This window comes from Parus major, chromosome 9 (genome assembly GCF_001522545.3).
Source record: "Parus major isolate Abel chromosome 9, Parus_major1.1, whole genome shotgun sequence".
Classification (NCBI taxonomy): Eukaryota; Metazoa; Chordata; class Aves; order Passeriformes; family Paridae; genus Parus; species Parus major.
Window position 1 is genome coordinate 6,321,501 of NC_031778.1, and position 19,383 is coordinate 6,340,883.

The window sequence follows — 19,383 nt, forward strand, 5'->3', positions numbered from 1 at the left end:
TTGATCTGTGACTGCAAGGTTGCTTGAGCTGGAGGGACAGGCAAGTGGACAGGATATCATGTGATCCTTGTAATCAAATGAACAGATGCAGCCAGAAGAAAGCTACAGCTGTTCCTACAGCTCACAAGCCAAAAGTTAACATGTACTGTTGTGCAGAATACCAGGGCCAAATTCACTGGTGAGGGAAAAGCTACTCTTGGAAGATTAAGGACCAGAAAAGCTGAAGTTAATTAAAATATCTGTGTTTCTTAAATCCCAGATGTTGTGCTTTTGTAAGTAAATTGAGGAGGGGATTTTACAAGCCAGCAGTGCATTGTTTTGCATCAGCATGTCAGTTGAATGCTGGTGAATAGTAATAGATAAATCACTTAGTGATCATGAGAATAGTGCATTGTTCTCAGTGTTTGACAGTCCATCAAAATGGCATTTTAGTGTTTTATAAACTCCCTTTTTCATAAATGGCTCTTGTCTGTTCAGTTTCTTACCAGGCTGGGTGTCTTGCAGCCCTGGGAAGGAGGAGACAGAGCTTTAGAATAAACTGTTTTCAGTAGCTGTCCTGTGCTACATGTCTGTAGTCTTTGCAAAACATGTGAATAGGACATTCTAGACATCTTTGCTGCCTACCTGAGTGTCCTTAGGTAATGCCTTGTTGTTGCTGACTTAACCACTTCCCAGCTGAATCTTAGCCCAGGTACAATATTTGCTCATGGAGAGGGATTAATTCTTGAAATCCTGGATAGATTCAACTAGAGATGAGCTTTCAAATCCCCTACAAATTGTCTTCCTTGTTTGGGAAGAGGGCAGTAATTCCCTCAGGTAGATGCAAAGAAGCATAGGAGACAGCTTGGAAAATTAGTATTTCTTCAATAATTCAGAAGTTCTCATCACTGTCCGTGGAAGCTCCTGTACCATTTGGAACACAGCAAGGTATTTCATGTTATTTGCTGGTGTGTTTCTTTGAGTCTATAGCATGAGTGTCATGTCTAGTCAGCAGCAAATATTGGTCTGGATTTGAAAAACCTATTTAATGAAAATAGAGATGCTTACATGTGTGTGGTCTGTTTCTAATGTCTGCCTTACATTTTTTTCAGTTTTCCAAGAAGCCAAGTGTTTCCTTTTTCTATGGTTTGTTGTCTGCAAATAGGCCCTAGAAACTGTTTTATTCAGAAAGCAAGCAAAGAAATAGAATGGGAGCAAACTGCAGGGGCAGTCATACTCCATCAGAGCTGGGGTTTGTGTAATACAGTGTTCTCATTCACACAGCTTTGATGGTGAGAAGTGTAAGGATGATGATATACTTTGATGGTGAGAAGTATGTGTGGTGTAATCCTCTCCTGATGACGCTCCTCTGCTTCAGAATCTTACAGGGTTAAGGTTGCTCCTGGATCCTTGTCCAAGAGCTGCCAAAAGCCTTTTTCTCTGTGAATGTATCTAATCCTGTGATTCATTTCCTATTGGTGATTTCCAGAGCCACCTTGAATCTTCTGTTAACTGGAAAAATGCTTTACCTTAGTTTAAATTTGCTGTCTGATCATTTACTGGGTGCCATTTTATGACATACAACAAAATGAAAAGCTAATCTCTGCTTTGTACCACTTAGGTTTTCTGAACTTCTCTCTGGGATATCTCTTGTGCCCTTGTGGTCTCCCCTTTATTTTCTTCTCTTCTTTTTTTTCACTGCTTCTCTTTCCCCCCCCTTTTCTCTCTGTCCTCCTGCCCACCTCCCCCCCCACCTTTTCTCTCCCTCCTTGTTTTTCTCCTCCTGGAGAATTATTATTCCGTATGTTTTCTACCCTTCAGGTGCAAGCTGTTCCCTACCTCCAAATATAATTGTTGCCTTTCTGGGCAGGTGGCTGGACTGTTCTATCCTTACAGTGCATTCTGATTTGAGCTCAGTGTTACTTTTCCCATGATGGGTTGCATTGGGTTCTGGTTGAGGAAAATGCAGCATGACAGATGAGTTCTCATTTGGGGATTGTTCTGACTCCTTATCAACACAAACCACCTTTGTACCTTTTAGACAGAGCCACCATTTGGATGTGTGAGGGGTTCTGAAACAGCACAGGAGTACAGTGCTTTACCTACTACTTTTATCTCATCCACCTATTTTTCCCAGGCATCTGGGGCAGGACATTTTGGGACAGAAAGGCTTCGTTCACCCACAGTCACATCCCTGTCTTTGCCCATGAGCTGCCCCGTGTCTCAAAAGACTGGGATTGGTGGGAAGAATGCTGATTCTCCTCCAAAACAAGTTATCTTCAGAAAAAGCACCCGTGACAAAGCTGTGAGTACAGTAATAATGGGCTTATTTAGGTTTGAGTTTTACCTGTAGTGAGACTGGAGACTTATTAGAAAGCTCTTTCCTGTCCCCTTTATTTTTTTCTGAAGGAGGAGTGTGAGCCATATTCCCACTAAATTTGAGATGATGCAAACAGTTTTTAAGGCCAACTTTTCCTGTGTTATAATACAAGAGGAAGGCAGCTCACCTCATGCTCATCCTGGGTTGTACTTCTTCTGGTAATTGTTTAAAATAAAACTGATTCATTGTCTTGACAGCACCAAAAATCTTCAAATCTACACTTCTTTGTCCCATGCAAGTATTTGTGTTGTACCTTTGGGAGCTAGTCTAGATCAGGTCTTCAGTTCTGATGTCCTGAAGCATGTGGATAATCCTGTTGAGTCCGGTGGGGTTGCACGTTTGCTGGAAAAGCAACAAATATTCCATTTACAATGGAATTGTTCTGATCTCTGCAAGATTTATAGTTCTCTGATGTGTGTGTCCCCCTTCCCTCAACAACCACAAACATTTTATAGTTCAACTGTGGTCATCCTCTCCCTACAGCTGACCATCTACCTGGGAAAGCGGGACTTCATTGACAACATGGGAAATGTGGAACCTGTAGGTAAGTCGACAAGGTTATGTGCTGCTCTTCCTGCTCTCAACCCTGCTTATACTCTGTTAATCTTGATTTTTTTCCCCTTTCAGATGGTGTTGTATTGGTGGATCCTGCTATTGTCCAGGGAAAAAAAGGTTTGAGGTTTTATGCAATGTATATCTCAGAAATTGTTTGTCTTTCTGAGTGAGGTGCTAAGGTAGAACCTTTTTATTCTTTTAAGGGTACAAATGTAACTTTTCCCCAGTGAATGGGTTTCTTATCAATGCAATGCCTGTTGTTACGCAAGGCATGAGTACTCACTGGGTTATGCAAGTGTTGAAATGAGTTTCCATGTATCCCTGAGGCAGGAGATGTCCTCATCCCAGCCTGCCTTCCCTGCTATCCTGCTGCATGTTTCACCTGTCCTGTGCTTCTTCTCAGTGTTTGTGTCCCTCACCTGCGTGTTCCGCTATGGCCAGGAAGACATTGATGTGATTGGCCTCGCCTTCCGCCGGGACCTGTTCTTCTCCAGGGTCCAGGTGTACCCGCCTGCTGACAAGCCAGAGTCTCTCACCCTCTTGCAGGAATCTCTGCTAAAGAAGCTGGGGAAAAATGCTTATCCCTTTTTCTTTACAGTAAGTATCTCAGAAGAGCCTCTGATTCTCTTCTTGTCTGTACTTACCAGGCTGTTGAGGCCTTGTGATGGACTGAAGATGGGAATTAATAGTGAATTCTTGTTCTGCAAGTTCCAATTTTGGGTGATGGGTGGTGTTACCAATGTTTTGAGTTTTTTTTAATTCTTGCAGTCCTCAGAGGTAAAGTACAAGAAGATCCTAACTATGCAGTGATCACAGCACTGTGAGAAGTGTTTTCTTAAAAAAGGGAAGGGAATTTGCAATGGCTTTATGCTAGCAACAGCCCTATATATCCTTGCCTTCCCATTCCTGAGGGGGTGGAATACTTTTTACTATTGCCTCAGTGCCAAATCCATTTCCTTTAAAAACTCCCCTCAAATAAGGAGATGAAAAGTTCTTTACCAGATGTTTTCAGCAAATGACAGCTGACTACCAAATTCTAACAGGGAATCCTTCCAGTACTGTCAGTCACGTCTGTCTTAGTGTTCCTGAAGAAGATTTACATTGTGCGTGGACTTTTTTTCTTTCTTGACTATTAAAGTGTTTTTGGAAGAGAGGGATTTGTTCATACAAGGCTAGTATTCTAGCCAGAGTTCCAAAGGGTTACTGCATTACAGTGAGTGGCCCTTGGGTTCAGGACTGCTTGTGTGAGCAGTATGTTACTTAAAACATCTGTGTACTATTGCTTTGGGGCATTTCTTCTTCTTTCTCCCACAGTTTCCAGATTACCTCCCTTGCTCAGTTTGTCTGCAGCCTGCACCTCGTGATGTTGATAAGGTGAGGCCAGTGGGACACTTGTGCTTATCATGGTTAAGGAAAGTCAGATGGAAAAAAATCATGTGAATTTGTTCAGCTTGTGAGTAGGAGAAGCTGATACTGATTTTACTGTGCTATGCCACAAATGTCAAGAACTAAGGGCTACAAGTATGTGTCACAGAATTGGAGCTGAAATACTCAAAGTAAGAAAGGGAGTCCAAACAAATAGCATCAAGACTACAAAATCTGCAGTGCTGTAGCTTCTTTAAGACTATCACATGATTTGTGGGTTGGCTGCACATAAAATGATTGTGGCTATGAGGCTACATGAAAGAAAAGGAGACTGAACGCCTAAAATGTCACAGATTGCTATAAATAACATGTCTTAAGACCTGCCCTGAATTAAATGCAGAGAAGAGCTGGCTTGTATGTATGTGTAAACAGAAAAAAAACCCTGTAGTAAAAGTCACTAAATAAATGTTCTGCAAGGCTTCTGATACTGTTAAAAATATTCCTCTTATACTTGACTGGCTGCTTGTCTGGACAGCAGAACTAGACAATCAACCAGGCAAAATGGGCTGTAGGTTGTAGAATCTAGTGCAAAAAGGATAATCTGTGTTTTATGCCAGGGAATGATATTCTAGCAAAAATGTCTCTGTAGAGAATTACTTGGGACTCACACAGCTGCCCCATGATGCTATAAACCCATTAAAGCAAAGGTTAGCTTGGCATGATCACTTCCACTCCTTACATACTGGTTTTGGCATTACAAAGCCAGCTCAGAAATTCAGTTCAGAAACCCAGGGTGGGCCAGAGAGCATGGCACACTGCTCAGTCATATGTTGTGACCTTTCCAGCACTGGTCTCAGACGAAGCCTTTCAGGAGCAGGGATGTCACCTTTCAGAGTCTGGGATTCAGCCTCATTTATCAGAAGCATTGTAGAACAGGTGGATGTGCCAACACCAGTTGTCAGGGATGTCTGTGATAGTGGTGGGAGACCAGAGTAAATTGCACCTGGTGCCTGCCAAGTTTCTGGTGTGCAGAAAGATACTGAAACATCTGCAGATGTTCCTGTCTTCTGATCCTGATTTCACGGCTCTCTCTCCTCTCTCTCTCTGACAGACTTGTGGGGTGGATTTTGAGGTGAAAGCTTTCTCAACAGAAAATGTGGAAGAGAGAATTCATAAGAGGTAATAGGATATGTCTCTCTTCAGCTTTGCCTTAAAGAGGATGGGTGGTCCAGTGATGCACCCTGATTGTTCAGCTTTGCACCCACTTCTCGGGTGTGAGCACATGGAAATGCAGAACTCCTGCCTCTGCCAAACACCGGGTGTCACCATGCTGTCCTCTGCTGCTTCCCAGGAACTCTGCACGTCTGCTGATCCGTAAGGTGCAGTATGCTCCAGAGGAGCCAGGACCCCAGCCTTGTGCAGAGACCACCTGGCAGTTCTTCATGTCCAACAAGCCCCTGCACCTGAAAGCTTGCCTCAGTAAAGAGGTGAGGGGGTGTTTGCCCTGGGGCTGGGGGCATTGTGGTATCTGCAGGCCAATGGGCATTTTGCTGCTTTCTCAGCTGAGATTGACTTGTCCCAGCACTCAAGGGCTCTAATGTAATTTCTATCACTGGCCACTGCCAGGGGTGGCTGAAACCCTGTTACCAAACACATTAGAAGTCATTGAAGGAAGGGTCATGAATTGCTGGGAGGGATCATCTTCCCCTATCTGGCTTCTGTGAGGTGTAATCTGGGGGAACTAGAGGGGTTTAGGGCTTGGAAGAAGTGTCTTGGCTGGATTTCTGAGCATCCCATTCCTTCTAGGTATACTACCATGGTGAGCCCATTCCAGTCACTATCACCATCAACAACAGCACAGAGAAAACAGTGAAGAAGATCAAAGTCCAGGGTATATTTTTACTGTTGCTTGGGATTCTTTGAGTGCAATAGGGCTGAAAGAGATACAGAATTTAGTGCTTGCAACAGTTTAAGAAGGCAGTTTGGGATATTGTGAATTTTTCCCTTTCTGTGTGTTGCTGTTTCTTTGCTGTTCATCGAGTGAAGTGCTGTAGCTTTTTTCCTGATTCTTGTGGTTACTTGTATGTCTTAATTTCAGGCACCAGATTGTCCCCCCTAGAAAAAGAAAAAGGGTCTGGCTCCTGCAGTGGGGAATGCAGGTGTGGGAAAAGTGGAGGAAAGTCCATCCTTTTTGGGAGGTCAGTGGGAAGGGCTCCCTGCCAGTGTGGTGCTCCTGTTAACTGTGAATGTGCCTAGATCACATGCAGCTTTGCCTTGTGTTCCAGAAATCTCTGGCAGGATAAGAAACAGCCACTCTGCCAGCAAGTGTCATTCCTCCTCCTGAGGAATTCCAGCTGAGGGCAGGAGCTGCCCTTCATTGCTGTGTCAGTGTTTTATATGACACTACATGTTTTCATCCCACAAGCTGCAGAGTTGGGGAAGACATCCACAAGACAAAGGATATGGGAAAGAGAAAAGAAGGCAGAGAGGGGAAAAAATGGCTGAGGTTCCTACAGAACTATAACAGAGAAAGCTATTTCAGTGCTAGTCTGGGATGATGCACTGTGATTCCCAAATATTTTTAGGCTCTTTTTTTACGCCTATGTTAGGCTTAAAAAGACCTTGTTGGTCCCAGAATTCCCCTGGGATTTTTTGTGTAGGATTGGAGAATATAAGTCATCTGTCACCACGGGCTTTGTGCTGATGCTGTCTCCTGAATGTATATGTATGGGCTGGAGGCACACAAGAGATACCAGGACCAGAGAAAAGCAGACCCAAAGAGAGAAGGAAGAGGGACATCTTTATAATGGAAAGAGAGGATCACAAGAGAAACTGGGTTACTGACTTTCTCTTGTCTCCAAATCAAGTCCAGGTGCCTTTCGGGGAAGACAGACTTTGGCCATTGGTGTGCTGTTGGTCTCTATTCAGGTCAGGCTATCTGACCTGGTGGTCCCTTCAGGCTGTAAATGAATGGGATTTTCTGCTGTCTTCACCATGTTTCCCATTCCTGGGACTTGTGGTGGGGGCAACTGTTTTGTTTGTGGTACGTGCACACACCTAAGTGTACGCTTTCTTCTTTCTCCCTCAGTGGAGCAGGTGACCAATGTGGTGCTGTACTCCAGTGACTTCTATACCAAAGTGGTGGCTTCTGAGGAAGCACGGTGAGTGAATGCTCCTGTTCCTTCACACCCTTTTAATTACCCTCATCATCAGTAATGAGAGGTTCTCATAATTACAGTCTGGCAGTCTCCTCTTACCTCGTGTGTGCCACACCACTCATTCTCTCCAGATGCAGCTGGTCCCCTTTTCACAGAGCATCAGAGATCCTCATGTATTTTCAGGGAGTGGAGATGTTGCAGAAGAGGTTTGAAGAGTAATTACATGCTAGACAAGCTTAGTGGTGGTGGTGGAAGGTTCCCAGTTGCTGGAAATCTAAATAGAGATGCAACATGTTTCTGAAAGGTGCTGCTGTTTGAGTGGAAGTCATGGAGACTCTTGCTTGAGCAAGAGCATTTAATTTGCTTTCTTCTGGCCTGAGAAAGCCCACAGAAAGTTTGAGCCTGTAGATGTTATGGGAAAACACTTGCTTTTTTTCACTGTACTGGCAGTGCTGAACCTCACACGGTGAGGAAGTTTGGGCACACCCAGGTACTTTATATATGTCTGGTGTTATGCTCTATAGCTTAGGGACATGTTTTCCATTCAGTATTGGTATTCTCAACTAGGATTCATTTTGTTCACATTCAGAGCTTTGCAGCACAGAGGATGTGGCCTCAAGTTGCACCTGGGGAGGTGTAGGTTGGATATTAGGAAAAATAGATGTGGAACTTGGGGACATGGTTCACTGGTGGCCTTGGCAGTGTTGGGTTAATGGTTGGACTTGATAATCTTAAAGGGCTTTTCCAACCTAAGCTATTTTATTATTCTGTGCTTTTGACCTACTTTTCTGCCTTAATGTGAAATAAAGCATTTTCTGTAAATATATGTGTTTCTCTGCTGATTATAAAGGGAATTTTGCTGACTAGATTAGAGGTGGACATCTGTATTGTTGACAGCTGAATTTGCACAGATAAATTCCTCTCCTTTTGGGCAGCTTTGTAATCTGTTTTGAAATTCTCCTAGTTGGGTGTGTAACAAACCACAGAGTATCACTTCCCTTCTTATTTTCAGGGAAAAGGTGCAGCCAAACAGCAGCCTGACCAAGACCCTGACACTTTTACCCTTGCTTGCAAATAACCGGGAGACACGAGAAATAGCTCTGGATGGAAAATTGAAGGATGAGGACACCAACTTGGCTTCTAGTACTATGTGAGTGGAGTTTTTAGTTGTTCCAGGTAGTGGGAGAGTTATAGAGAAGAGGAGAGGATGGAGGAGACACTTCCCTCAGTGTAAAGTTGTGCCTGGACATATAGCACTATTACTAATGCCATCATGTTCATTCAGGATGATCACACATCTGGAGAGGTATTGGCTACACCTGAGGCTTGCCTGCCCTCCCACTTTTAGGATGCTCCCCTAGTTCTTGCTCCAGGTGTGTTGTTGCTATACAGCTGTGCCAGCTCACGCTGCTCTGTTTTCTCTGGCAGCATTAAGGATGGAATAGACAAGACAGTGATGGGGATTCTGGTTTCCTACAAGATCAAAGTGAAGCTCACTGTTCCAGGGTAAGTGTAACATACTTTTTCTACATCTGCCTACAGTTAAGGGAGGAGAATGTGTTTCTGTCATTGATGGGTGAGGAGAGACAGTCCACCCCAAGAGAAGAGGCACATGTTACAGAATATGAGGCTTCCTATAAAGCATAAATTGCCTGAAAAACAGTCTTGGCCTATCCATAGAACTTGTGCTGAGCCAAATGGTTTGTATTACTCTCCTTTAGATACCATATAACGTTATGGTTGAAGTAGGAACCTCTGCTTTGCATTGCTATTTTTGTTTCAAAGCCATCACCTATTTTGTGAGAAGTGAGGTGAAACTGTGTGAACCATTATGTTGGCATTGCTGTTCTCTCAGAGCAGAAAGTGAAAATGTCTGCCTGAGAGTCATAAATATTGTATGTACAGGTTCTGTACTCAGCCAGCTTTCTGGGTAAAGCTGATGTTATCAACATGAGCTAGATCCAGGATACAGTGCAAAAAAGGATCGTGACTCTCAGTTGATGTTAGTCACTGTTTATATTGGTATTTCATTCATCCTTTGTTCTAGTATAAAAAGGCATCAAAGATTTGCCTAAAGCATGATAAAATGACTGCTTCCTTCTGTCGTCATCCACTTTCCCTTTTCCAAGGGCCATGCCCAACACTTTGTCAGGAGTTCAAAAACTTAGAGTCTTTCTCCATGGGAATGACATGAAAAAGTAATACTATCTTTTTTAAAAAACAAGTACAGTGGCAAGTAGAGAACAGTACATAAGGAAAGTGATTTCAGTAGTCCACCAATTAAAGCATTTGCTGGAGCACCAGAATAGAAAGGCATTAAATATTCTTTGTTTTTCTCTTTGTTTTCTTTTGTAGCATGCTGGGAGACCTCACTTCCAGGTAAATGTAATCTTCCTTTTCAGACCATGCAGTCCTAGTTGTTAGTTCATCTTTTTATTCTCTTTCTTATTGCCATTCCCACCTCCCTAAAAAAAGTAACTGTCCCTGAAGTTGTTAGAAGCAAATAATTTGTGGTTCTGCTGTGAAAATGAAGCTATTACAAAAATACCTTTTGTTTTTATATGCATGCAAGTACATTCAGCACAAAATAAACCCAGTCTATGAAAGTGGATATGCCTGGGGTATTTGTGGAGAAATTGGAGCTTAACTTTTTTTGAGAGGAAAATTATGATTAGAAAAATATGAAGGAATGGGTGAAGATGGAGCTGAGGGCTCAGGCTGGCCTAAGGAGGAAGGAGGCTGAACCAGGCATGTGTGTGGAGCTGTGGATCTGATGCATTCTCTCTTCTCCCTAAAGTGAAGTGGGCACAGAGCTGCCATTTCGTCTCATGCACCCCAAACCTGAGGAAAAGAACCCAGCAGGTCAGTTATACCTGTTTTTTCCCTTTGTTCATTAACAGGCTCTGGTGAGATCTCACCATTGTAAGGCTTAGAGTGATTTGTGGTACAGGAAGCATTCAGAGCCTGCAAGGCTCCAGTATGCAGCTGTGCTGTGTTTTTGCACGTCTATATATATATATATATATATACACATGTGTGTGTGTTTATGTGTGTTTGTATGTTTCAGCCTCTAGGCACTAAATAACAGAGAGCAGGGATGCAAAGATGGGAGAAAATGGAAAAGAGTCATGTTCCCTTTTATCTTTCATGTGTGGAATCACAGCTCAGAGAACAGGGGTTTGAGGAAGCTCTACACAGTTAAATCTCATGACTGCAGTGCGAAATATCCTACATGAAACTGTTAGCAATTCCCAGACAGATTACAGGATAAGTAACAAAGAAAATATCTGACACAGAAAATGCCTAACACACCTGAGTATTGTACAAAGCCAAATACTTTTAAGCAAAGCGAAGAGGTGATAAAACTACTGATGATCCTTGAGTCTCTGTTATCTTGATGTGGTATTTGCCATGGTGTTTGTGATGTGGCCTTCTTGTCCAGTGCTTATCCAAGAGGAACATCTCTTCAATGTTAGGTCTCTATGTGGAAATGGAGGAACTCTATAACAGTTAAGGAGCAAGCCTTATCCAGGCATCTTGAGCCTTGGCATCAGATGCCAAAACCACAGGCTGTCAGGAGCATCCTCCCACTTCCCTGGCTGGCTCTGTTTGCCAGAAGTGAGCACCAGAGTTTGCAAGGTGCTCACACTAAATCAGAAGCTACTGTACAGTATCTGAAGCGTCTCTTGACCACCAGACACACCAGTCTTTTCCTGCTGGGGCTGTTACAGATGAGCCATCTTGTCCTACCCTCTATACTGGGATAAAGTTTATTTGGCTTCAAACAAAAGACATGGCTGCTTTTGTGCACCTTCTTCTTTCTTCCTTTTTCTCTTTGTGCCCAAACTGATCTAAACCTGCGGTTTCTAAGAACATGAAACTGGAAAGTGAGAGTGGAACTTTTGAGAAGAGTTATCCCGAGACAGATGGTTTGATCTATACTAGAAGCCTTAGAAGGGGGTGACTTGAGTCCTTACTGTGTGAAACTGTGGGAGGATTCAAGTGTGAGCAATGAGAAGAGAGCTAGTGGTCCACTCCACCTTCAGATGCTCTGGTTGGGAATCAGGCTTTGCTAGTCATGGATGTGCTGGAGTTGGCAAAGGTACGTTTTATCTCTCCTGTAACAGTTACACTACAGGAAAGTAATTTTCCCTGGGAAAGCCTCTGCTGTGAGCAGTGCCAGCACATTATCTTGGCACAGAAGAGGTGTAGGCTGGGACAGCACTGGTGATCTCAGGAGTATGGCTGGTGAGGGCCATCTAGTGCTTCTGGGTTGCTCAGGAGCTTTCATGGATACCAAAGAAAGATTGAAGGCTTCAAACAGGGCTCATCCAAAGGTTTAGGCAACTGTAACAAATTTTTTTTTACATTACTTTTTTGGTGTTAAAAATGCGAACACCTCCTCTTTATTACTTTATACTTCTGGCAGAAGCATGTGCAATATGAGGAAAAATGGAAATAAGGTAATTCTTCCTTCTAAGATAATTTCAAAGGAGGGATGATGTACTCCTTTATACAGAACACTCAAAAGGATGCAGGCAGAAGACTTTACAAGGAAAATGGAGATCTGCAATATTTCTCAGATCGCTTTCCCCAGCATATCCTCTTACCAGAGGTGCAGCCCACATGTTGTTTGCTACATCAAAGTCTTCTAGGAGCTTGCTGTCAGAAGTGTCAGCTATGCTCCATGCATTTTGTACAGATGGAAATACCAGGTTTCTTATATAGTGAAAAAAATGCAGGTAATTTCAGGAGCTATCCCATGGGAAAGCCCTGCAAATATTTAACTCAGGAAATAAATGCTTTCTCTTAAAAAAAATACTCTAACACAACAGAAAATTCCTCTGAAGCCTGAATAGCTGACTTGAAAACTGTGCTGGAATGTGGTGACTGAGATTATTACAGGGAATAAAACAGTCTCCCGTATGAAGCTGGTAAACTGAAATGCTTTTCAGCTTTATTGGTTGGTAGTTTTCCATGCACTGTGCTTCATCCCTTTTCCCAGTTTTGAGTTTAGGCTTTTTAATTTTTTCTTCAACCATTTTAGCTCATTAACTCTGAGAAACATAATGCATTTCATTAATGAAATACCATCTAATTTGGAATCAAGCAAATCCAGGCTTAATTGCAGAGATGGAGCTTCAATAAACAGTGTTTAAACTCTTGAAGGTCCCAAAAGATGGAATTTTTCATTGTTGGCTTTTTAAGCAGCTCTGCAGTGAGTACTGGCAGAGGTGCATGCACAGGGAGTTTTGAGATCACCCCTTATCTTCTTTTTCCACTTCCTTTTCTTTTTACTGACAAATCAGTAGAGATTAGTTTGCCTACTGCACCTTCCTGCTCACTTGACTGTCTTAAGGCATAACTGGAAGAACAGAAAAAAGTCAGAGCAACCATCTTAAGGAGTTAAAGCTGGAGCAGGATTAAAAAATGCCACATATTGTGATTTATTTTGGAGTGGGGGAATATCCTTTTCTTTAGCTAAGGTGATTTATGGCAGAAGTAAAATGTGTAGCATCAATGCATTTAATCATGCAGGGCTGACTTGAGTACAGAGAACCTCAGAAACTTAAGCTTCCCAAGAACATGATATAATTTTTTCAGGACCAAGCTGGGGCAAGTGCAAGCAAGTGCTGTGTGCTCTGTTTCACAGCAGATGGCTTTACCCTCTCTAGTTGTCTGTGAGGAAGCTCTGAAGCATTCATCACTCTGTAAACAGCAGGTCTGACACATTGCATGGCTATTGCACATTGCTTGATCTTTCTTCCATGTGCTTGCAGGAGACAGAGAAGAAGCAGTTTGCTACCTCTCCTTGCCTGTGTTTATTGCTTCCTTCTCTTGGTCTTCTGCTAGGCCAGGATTTGCATGTTTCATGTGTGCTGGTTTTGTGACTGTTTTTGGACCCATGTGGTTTACATGTGGTTATTTTTAGGCAAAGCAGCTCATGTCACATTGGCAGTCTGTCTGTTCCGCCTGTTGACAAAAAATGTGTAGAGATTGTTTGCCTTTAAAGATACATTCAAACTGGGCTGTGTCTATTCCTGCTTCTTCTTTCCTGGTCAGCAGTTAGCCTAGAAGTTCCTGCTGGGTTTTCCTCAAGGCTGTGGTCTCAGCATGAGTTCTTTGGTCTGGGGTTTTCCTGCCAATCTTCTGATGTTTTGCATTTTGTGGGCCTATATCTTGGACACTGGCCTTTGTTTTGGCTGTTGTTCAACAAATGATCATTTATCTGCTCCCTGATTAAACTTGCACAAAAAGGCTGTTTTCAAGAAACCGAGGAATACTTTGTCCTTCTAACAGCAAAGCAATACTTTCCCTGTTTTGGTATTGTGGCATTCAGAAATTAGGAAATTTTAAAGCATTGAATATCTTGGAAAATAGCAAAACCTGTTATCTTTTTCTTTTCTTCCCCATCAACTTAAGAGAGGCTAAAAGCAAGTTTATACTGAAAATTACCACATGCTGTGACTTCAGTTATATGGAGTAATTTCTGTGGCTGCATAATAAAGGTGTGCAGAAAACCCTGCTCTGAGAGGACAATGGTATTCTGGATCCTCATCAATCCCCCTCACACCCCAACCCTCAAAACAATTGTTAGAATGCTAATTGAAAGAAGCAAAAGTCTACCCATTTTCTGAGAATTTTTCAATATTATAATATTAAATACACCACAGGACAGCTAGAAAACTCTGGAGTGGACCTAACTCCTGATAGGGTGCAATTGTAGCATGATAGTGTTGCAGCCTGAAGGTGAAGTGGTGCATCCTTGAATGTAATCTTCCATCTAAAGTATATTATCAGCACTACTCTGCTGTCATACTATCTGTATTGACTTAGTAATCATTTATCTTACACTTAAGTATATGTCCAGTTGAAACAATATCTATTTCCCCCCTCACTCCATTTTGTAAAATCAGTTTCAAATCACTGGTGGGGATCTCATTCAACTTCACCCACAAATCACTAGTGTCACTGTAGTGATCACATAGTAATGAAAGTACCTCCAAGAGGGGAAAGAGCACAAACTAAAAAATAAAAATTGGAGAAAAAATTGAATGAGAATGGTGCTTTATATGTTGGAAATTTTAGAAGTTCTAAATGTTTCATTTTAAATCTATTTCAGTCAAGCACACATGCCTTGAGACTTTCCAGGATTCATCTTGGCTTCTGTCCTGGTCTGGAGAGATGCCATCAGGAGTGTCTTTGCATGAGCCATCCTTTGAAGCATTTTGGCTGGAGTGGCCCCCTTTGGCACACTGTTAATGCTGACTTTTCCAGCAGTGCTTGTTGCCCTTGATTGCAGTGTGTGTCGGGGATGGGAAATCTCCAGGTGTAGTGAGTTATCCAGTCACTGAAGTGCCCCAGATCCCTGCTGACTTCTACAGAACAAGGGTGCTTTGCTCCCTGACCCAAAGCTATGAGAAGTAAGCCAGTGAAGTGACTATGCCTTGCTAAAATAACTGTGAGAACAATAAAATCCCTGCAAATAGTCTTCTGCTTATTTTAGGCTGTGCTGAAACAGCTTTCAAGGAATCCTGCTAGTAAGCAGGATTTGTTATAATGTGGTTAGCAAAGATCCCACTAAAGAAACACAATTGCCAAAGGTCTCTAAACCATTTTTAGGGCAAGATGAAATTAGGAGGGCTGCCCCAAAGGCCTTAACCCATCTGATAAGAGATCCCTAAGGTGTTTCTGTACTTTGACCTCTAATTTTAATACCTTCATGTTTATTGAACAAGAGCATTGTCTCTTCATTAGCTGACTTCTTCAATCACAGTGACAGAGCAATTAAAGCTGACATCATGTCATGCAAGCACTGTCAGCTTGGAGTCCAAGTGTGTGCATAGATGTGTCCTACAGCTGTGACCACGAGCATGTGTAGATGGGAAAATCTGTCTTCGTTCCTCAGCCCTTCAGGTAGCTTGGGCAGCATTGCTGGAATGCTTTTCTATTTGGAAGATTGAGTTTTGCCTCATCAGGTGTATGTATGCACATTTTGAGACTTTCTGAAATTCTACTTGTACTGCTGCAAATTCTGCTTCTTGTCACTGCTCCGACTTGTCAGTATATATATTTTTGCATTGAACATTTTGCAAATGTTTTTGCATCTGCTCTTCTGACTATCCGGTGTCTCTTTTTTCCTCCTTTGCTGCATGCTCATGACTGCAGGGAAGGATGGGTAAGTTTCTTTTAGTATTTCACTTTCTAGTTACACTTGTGCATTGACTCTTTTAAAAACTCCTCAAAACTGTCCAAAAATCCCCAGCTTAAAATCCAAAGTGAGCAAGTTATGGTGGCCTAACAAATGACTGCTCTGGGTTAAACAGCAGTGACTGACCATGTGAAGATAGATTAAGAGATCATGTTTTGCCTAATAGCACAAACACACCCAGGGAGGGGTGTGTTTGTGCCCTATAGCTGGAAGTGTAAGGAACTTAATAGGTTTGACCATGCACCTCTATTTTAGTATAGAAGGAATAAGGTTGAAATGTTCCATATTTTGTTCCTGGACAAAGCCCCTTGCAGGCTCTAGGCTGTTCAGTTAGTTGATAAATATGTATCTGGAATGGACATGATTCAGTACAGATGAAAACATCCTCAGTTTGTGTCTTGACTTGCTCAATCAATTGCTTTTCATTTTAGCTAGAATAGCATCAGTGATGATGGTGCCTGTGGGAATGTGATCCAAATCTCTTTGGAGACAAAGGAAACACTACCAGTCTGTGGGCTTCCCTTCTTCTTCCTATGTGTTGTCTCTAGTCTACTGGTATGAAAATAGAGTAACATCATTTTGAAAGACCTGCATTTCTTCCATTGCAGTGAAGCAGAGCTGGTATTTGAGGAGTTTGGTCGTCAGCAGCTAAAAAATACACCTGATGAAGCGGACAAGAATTCACCCTCAACTGATGAGTGATTAAAAGAACAGACTGACAGAGAAGCTGTGTTGTCTGGGTTAAATTACAAATGTAGGACCTAATTTTCTAGTAGTCTTCATGTTCTCAGTTCATGCATGTTCTTCCAGGGATCAGCCCTGAGGTCAGTGGACATGACAACATGAATCTCTATTGCTTATTACAAGATCCATCTCTGGAGGAATGTGGCAAACACAACACCTGGTACCACAGCTACCAGAGGAAGACAGGTCGTCTGCCATGTCATGACTTCTGCTTTCAGGGCTGCCTAATAAAAAGGTTGGTTGCTTTCAGCACTGGTGAGAGCTTTAAGAGAGTTTATGCAGCCTGTCTGGACTTACTCCGTATCAGAGTCTGTGACTTTGAAGTGCCAGTGAACCAAATCCTACCCTGGAAGGCTGGCTTGCAGCCCTGGATGATTCATTAAGGTTTCTCAGCAGACTGTACAAAACTGATTTTATTTCCTTTTGGTTGCTTTTGCATTGATGCTTTACCAAATTCAGGCAGTGAATTTTTTCAGTGCTTGCACTGTCCCCATGTGGCTTTTACATTCATTTTCTGTACCAGTAAATATCTCGCAAGTTGTCTCCTACAACATAGACAATGCTGATACACAGTGTTAGCTTTCTGGCAATATGCTTAATAACCATGTTATTAAAGATGAGATAAATGTGCACTGTCCATGAATTGCTTAAAGCTCCCTATATACAATGCCAAACAGAAATACAAGTCCAGACAAGAGCCTGTATTTAATCTAGTTTCCTGTAGGCAACTGCTTCAAAAGAAGATACCGGAAAATTAAGGAGGAAATTAAGGCACCTCTTCCCTGAGGAGCCTTTCCCAATATCTATCTGCCACCAGTTGGTTTATGCCCTAAGAAATGAGATTGCATTCTGCAAACTTTTCATCTTGTTGATCTGGATATTCTCATTATACATGTAAATATTGGATATTTTCCTGAATCTCACTGTTTTTTGCTGAAGTGACTTGCATCAGCTAATTACATTTTGCATGTAAAACAACTGGTGTTTTATTTTTCTCATTTTTTCTTTAAATCTGCTTTTCAGTGTCCCTGGTTTAAATTCTCCTGGAAAGTCTGAATGCAGGGTCCACATTTATTAATATAGACTTAAGTTTGCCACCCTACACTCCGGAAAATAGAATTAAGAACGTCACACTTATATCTGTTTGCTTCTTTAAACTGGTCTTGATTAAGATGCTGGAAGCAGTTAATTAAGACCACAGCTAACTTCAGGGTTCCATCAGTGCTCTCCCCTAATACACCTGTTCCTCAGTGCTGTCCATTAGTCACAGGTGTCTCACTTTAGCTTGGAATTGCAAGAAGCACAATGTCTGCTCTGCAATGGGTGCTCTGCTGCTAAAGGAACCCGGCCAGTTCCAAGTCTTTGTGATCAGGATAATTTCTGTGTGATTTCAGCTTTGGGGGAGGGTCAGGCATTTGCACCTGGATGTCTGGGAAGGCTTTTCCCTGGTATTTCTATTCCTAATCTGTTGGTGGCTCCAGAACACACAGAACATACAGTAAGGCTGAACAAATTGCTGTTGTGAATATGCTGGTCTTGGAGAGCAGGAGTTTAGAATATCCTTTAAAGATCTAAGAGGAGGGGGAACAGGGTTCCCCCGTCTTAATTCAAAGTGTATCTTTCTCGACAAAGGTGTTTCCTTCAGTGTTTCCGGCTACTACACCTGTAAGTATGGGACCACTAAACTCAAAGATCTGATTAATTTTTTTTTTCCTTTTTAAAAAGTTTCTTATAAGTCAATTTTGTGAGGGGCCTCTGTCACTGCCTGACTTTCCTCTCAAATTCAGCTGTGGTGATGACTTCTGTAAGCTAAGTGTGACAAAATCACAGTGCACTGTTGTGCAGTGGGGAGGAAATTGGTTGTTAAATGGTTATTAAATCTGTTCTTTTGTCTGGGTTTGGGAAAGCACTTTGAGACGCTACTGGTTCAGCTTATGCCAGTTATTTGCTCTGTCCTGCAGGACTAGCTGGATTTTTCTCTGGCGCTTCAGCCAGCAGATGCTGACTTTTGTCAGCAGAAAATAGGTCTGTAGCTAGAACTGTTTGCCTTTTATCTTCCCTTTCTTCTGGTTCTGGTGTTAAGTTGATCTACCGAGTCAGACCTGTGGTCTGCTCCTCCTGTTTACCGCTCGGGGAGAGCAGATCCGATTTCCTGACTCCGTGGCTTTGATGTGGTGGGACTCTGTAGAGAGCTCGCCAGCTCCCGGAGAGGGATGCGCTCTAGGAGCGATGCCATTTCTGGACCTGCTGTGTTTGAAGGCAGCTTGGAACAAATACGTGACAGGACGGGTTTCGTGACAGCCTCTTTTCCCTTATACATCTCCGTGAGATCCCAGCGGGAACACTACACTGCCCGTAGCTGATGGGTGTTGGAGAGGCGGGGGCGAGCTACCTGGCCACTGCGAACGGAGCGGGACCGGGCCGGGGGTGCTCCGGGCTCGGCACTGGGAGCGGCCCGGCCCTCGGCCTCAGCGCCCCTGAGGCGCCCTTCGGGGCGGGGGCTGCGCGGCAGGTGGAGCCTGGGCGGTAGGGTGTGCCCGCAGCAGTTCAATAAATCCTGGCAACACGGGGAGAGCTTTGGGAGGGGCTGTCCCGGGAGGTGGTGGAGTACTCGTCCGTGGAGGTGTTCAAGGAACGACGGGACGGAGCACTCAGTGCTCCGGTCTGATTGACAAGGTGGTGTTCGGTTATAGGTTGGACTCGATTATGTCAGAAGTCTTTTTCAACCCGAATGATTCTGTAATTCTGTGCTGCAGTAGCCACGAAGAATGGGAAGGAATGGGGACGGGGGTCCGGACTGTCGGGCTCGCCTTGGCGGGGCGGGCTGCGCTGAACAGCTTTGTCCAGGCTCCAAGGAGCCACGGCCGGGCCGTTGCGATCGGGGAGGTTCGTAGGGACCGCGGAGGGGCAGGGTGGCCGTGACCGTCCCGTTACAGCGGCCGGGCCCTTCCCCGCCCCGGCCCCTCCCGCTCCTCCGCCGCCGCCATGTG

General features: G+C 43.3%; 2 protein-coding genes across 7 annotated transcripts in view; both read left to right on the forward strand.

The window, feature by feature from the left end:
• Positions 1-27: 27 nt before the first annotated feature.
• Positions 28-17,371, forward strand: SAG (S-antigen visual arrestin). 5 transcript variants are annotated; one of them, XM_033516752.1, is made up of 15 exons: positions 28-2,284; positions 2,843-2,903; positions 2,987-3,031; positions 3,318-3,511; positions 4,229-4,288; positions 5,391-5,458; positions 5,631-5,766; positions 6,086-6,170; positions 7,368-7,440; positions 8,450-8,587; positions 8,866-8,943; positions 9,793-9,816; positions 10,235-10,299; positions 15,607-15,616; positions 16,258-17,371. In XM_033516752.1, the coding sequence occupies exons 1-15, from the start codon at positions 2,186-2,188 to the stop codon at positions 16,349-16,351; spliced, it is 1,230 nt and encodes a 409-aa protein (XP_033372643.1). In that variant the 5' UTR covers positions 28-2,185; the 3' UTR covers positions 16,352-17,371. The 5 variants fall into 5 exon arrangements, with proteins under 5 accessions (XP_033372643.1, XP_033372645.1, XP_033372642.1 ...); XM_033516754.1 differs by having other exon boundaries at positions 16,081-16,355; XM_033516751.1 differs by lacking the exons at positions 15,607-15,616; positions 16,258-17,371 and adding an exon at positions 14,561-15,600 and having other exon boundaries at positions 28-927; positions 2,117-2,284.
• Positions 9,812-19,383, forward strand: part of DGKD (diacylglycerol kinase delta) — a 67,895-nt gene continuing 58,323 nt past the window's right edge. Inside the window, exons 1-2 of one of the 2 annotated variants that reach the window (XM_033516747.1) lie at positions 9,812-9,816; positions 10,235-10,299. The gene's annotated coding sequence lies outside the window, so the exon portion shown is untranslated. Of the gene's footprint in view, positions 9,817-10,234; positions 10,300-18,991; positions 19,070-19,383 lie in introns of those variants that run through there. The other variant, XM_015637260.2, reaches the window with a different exon arrangement.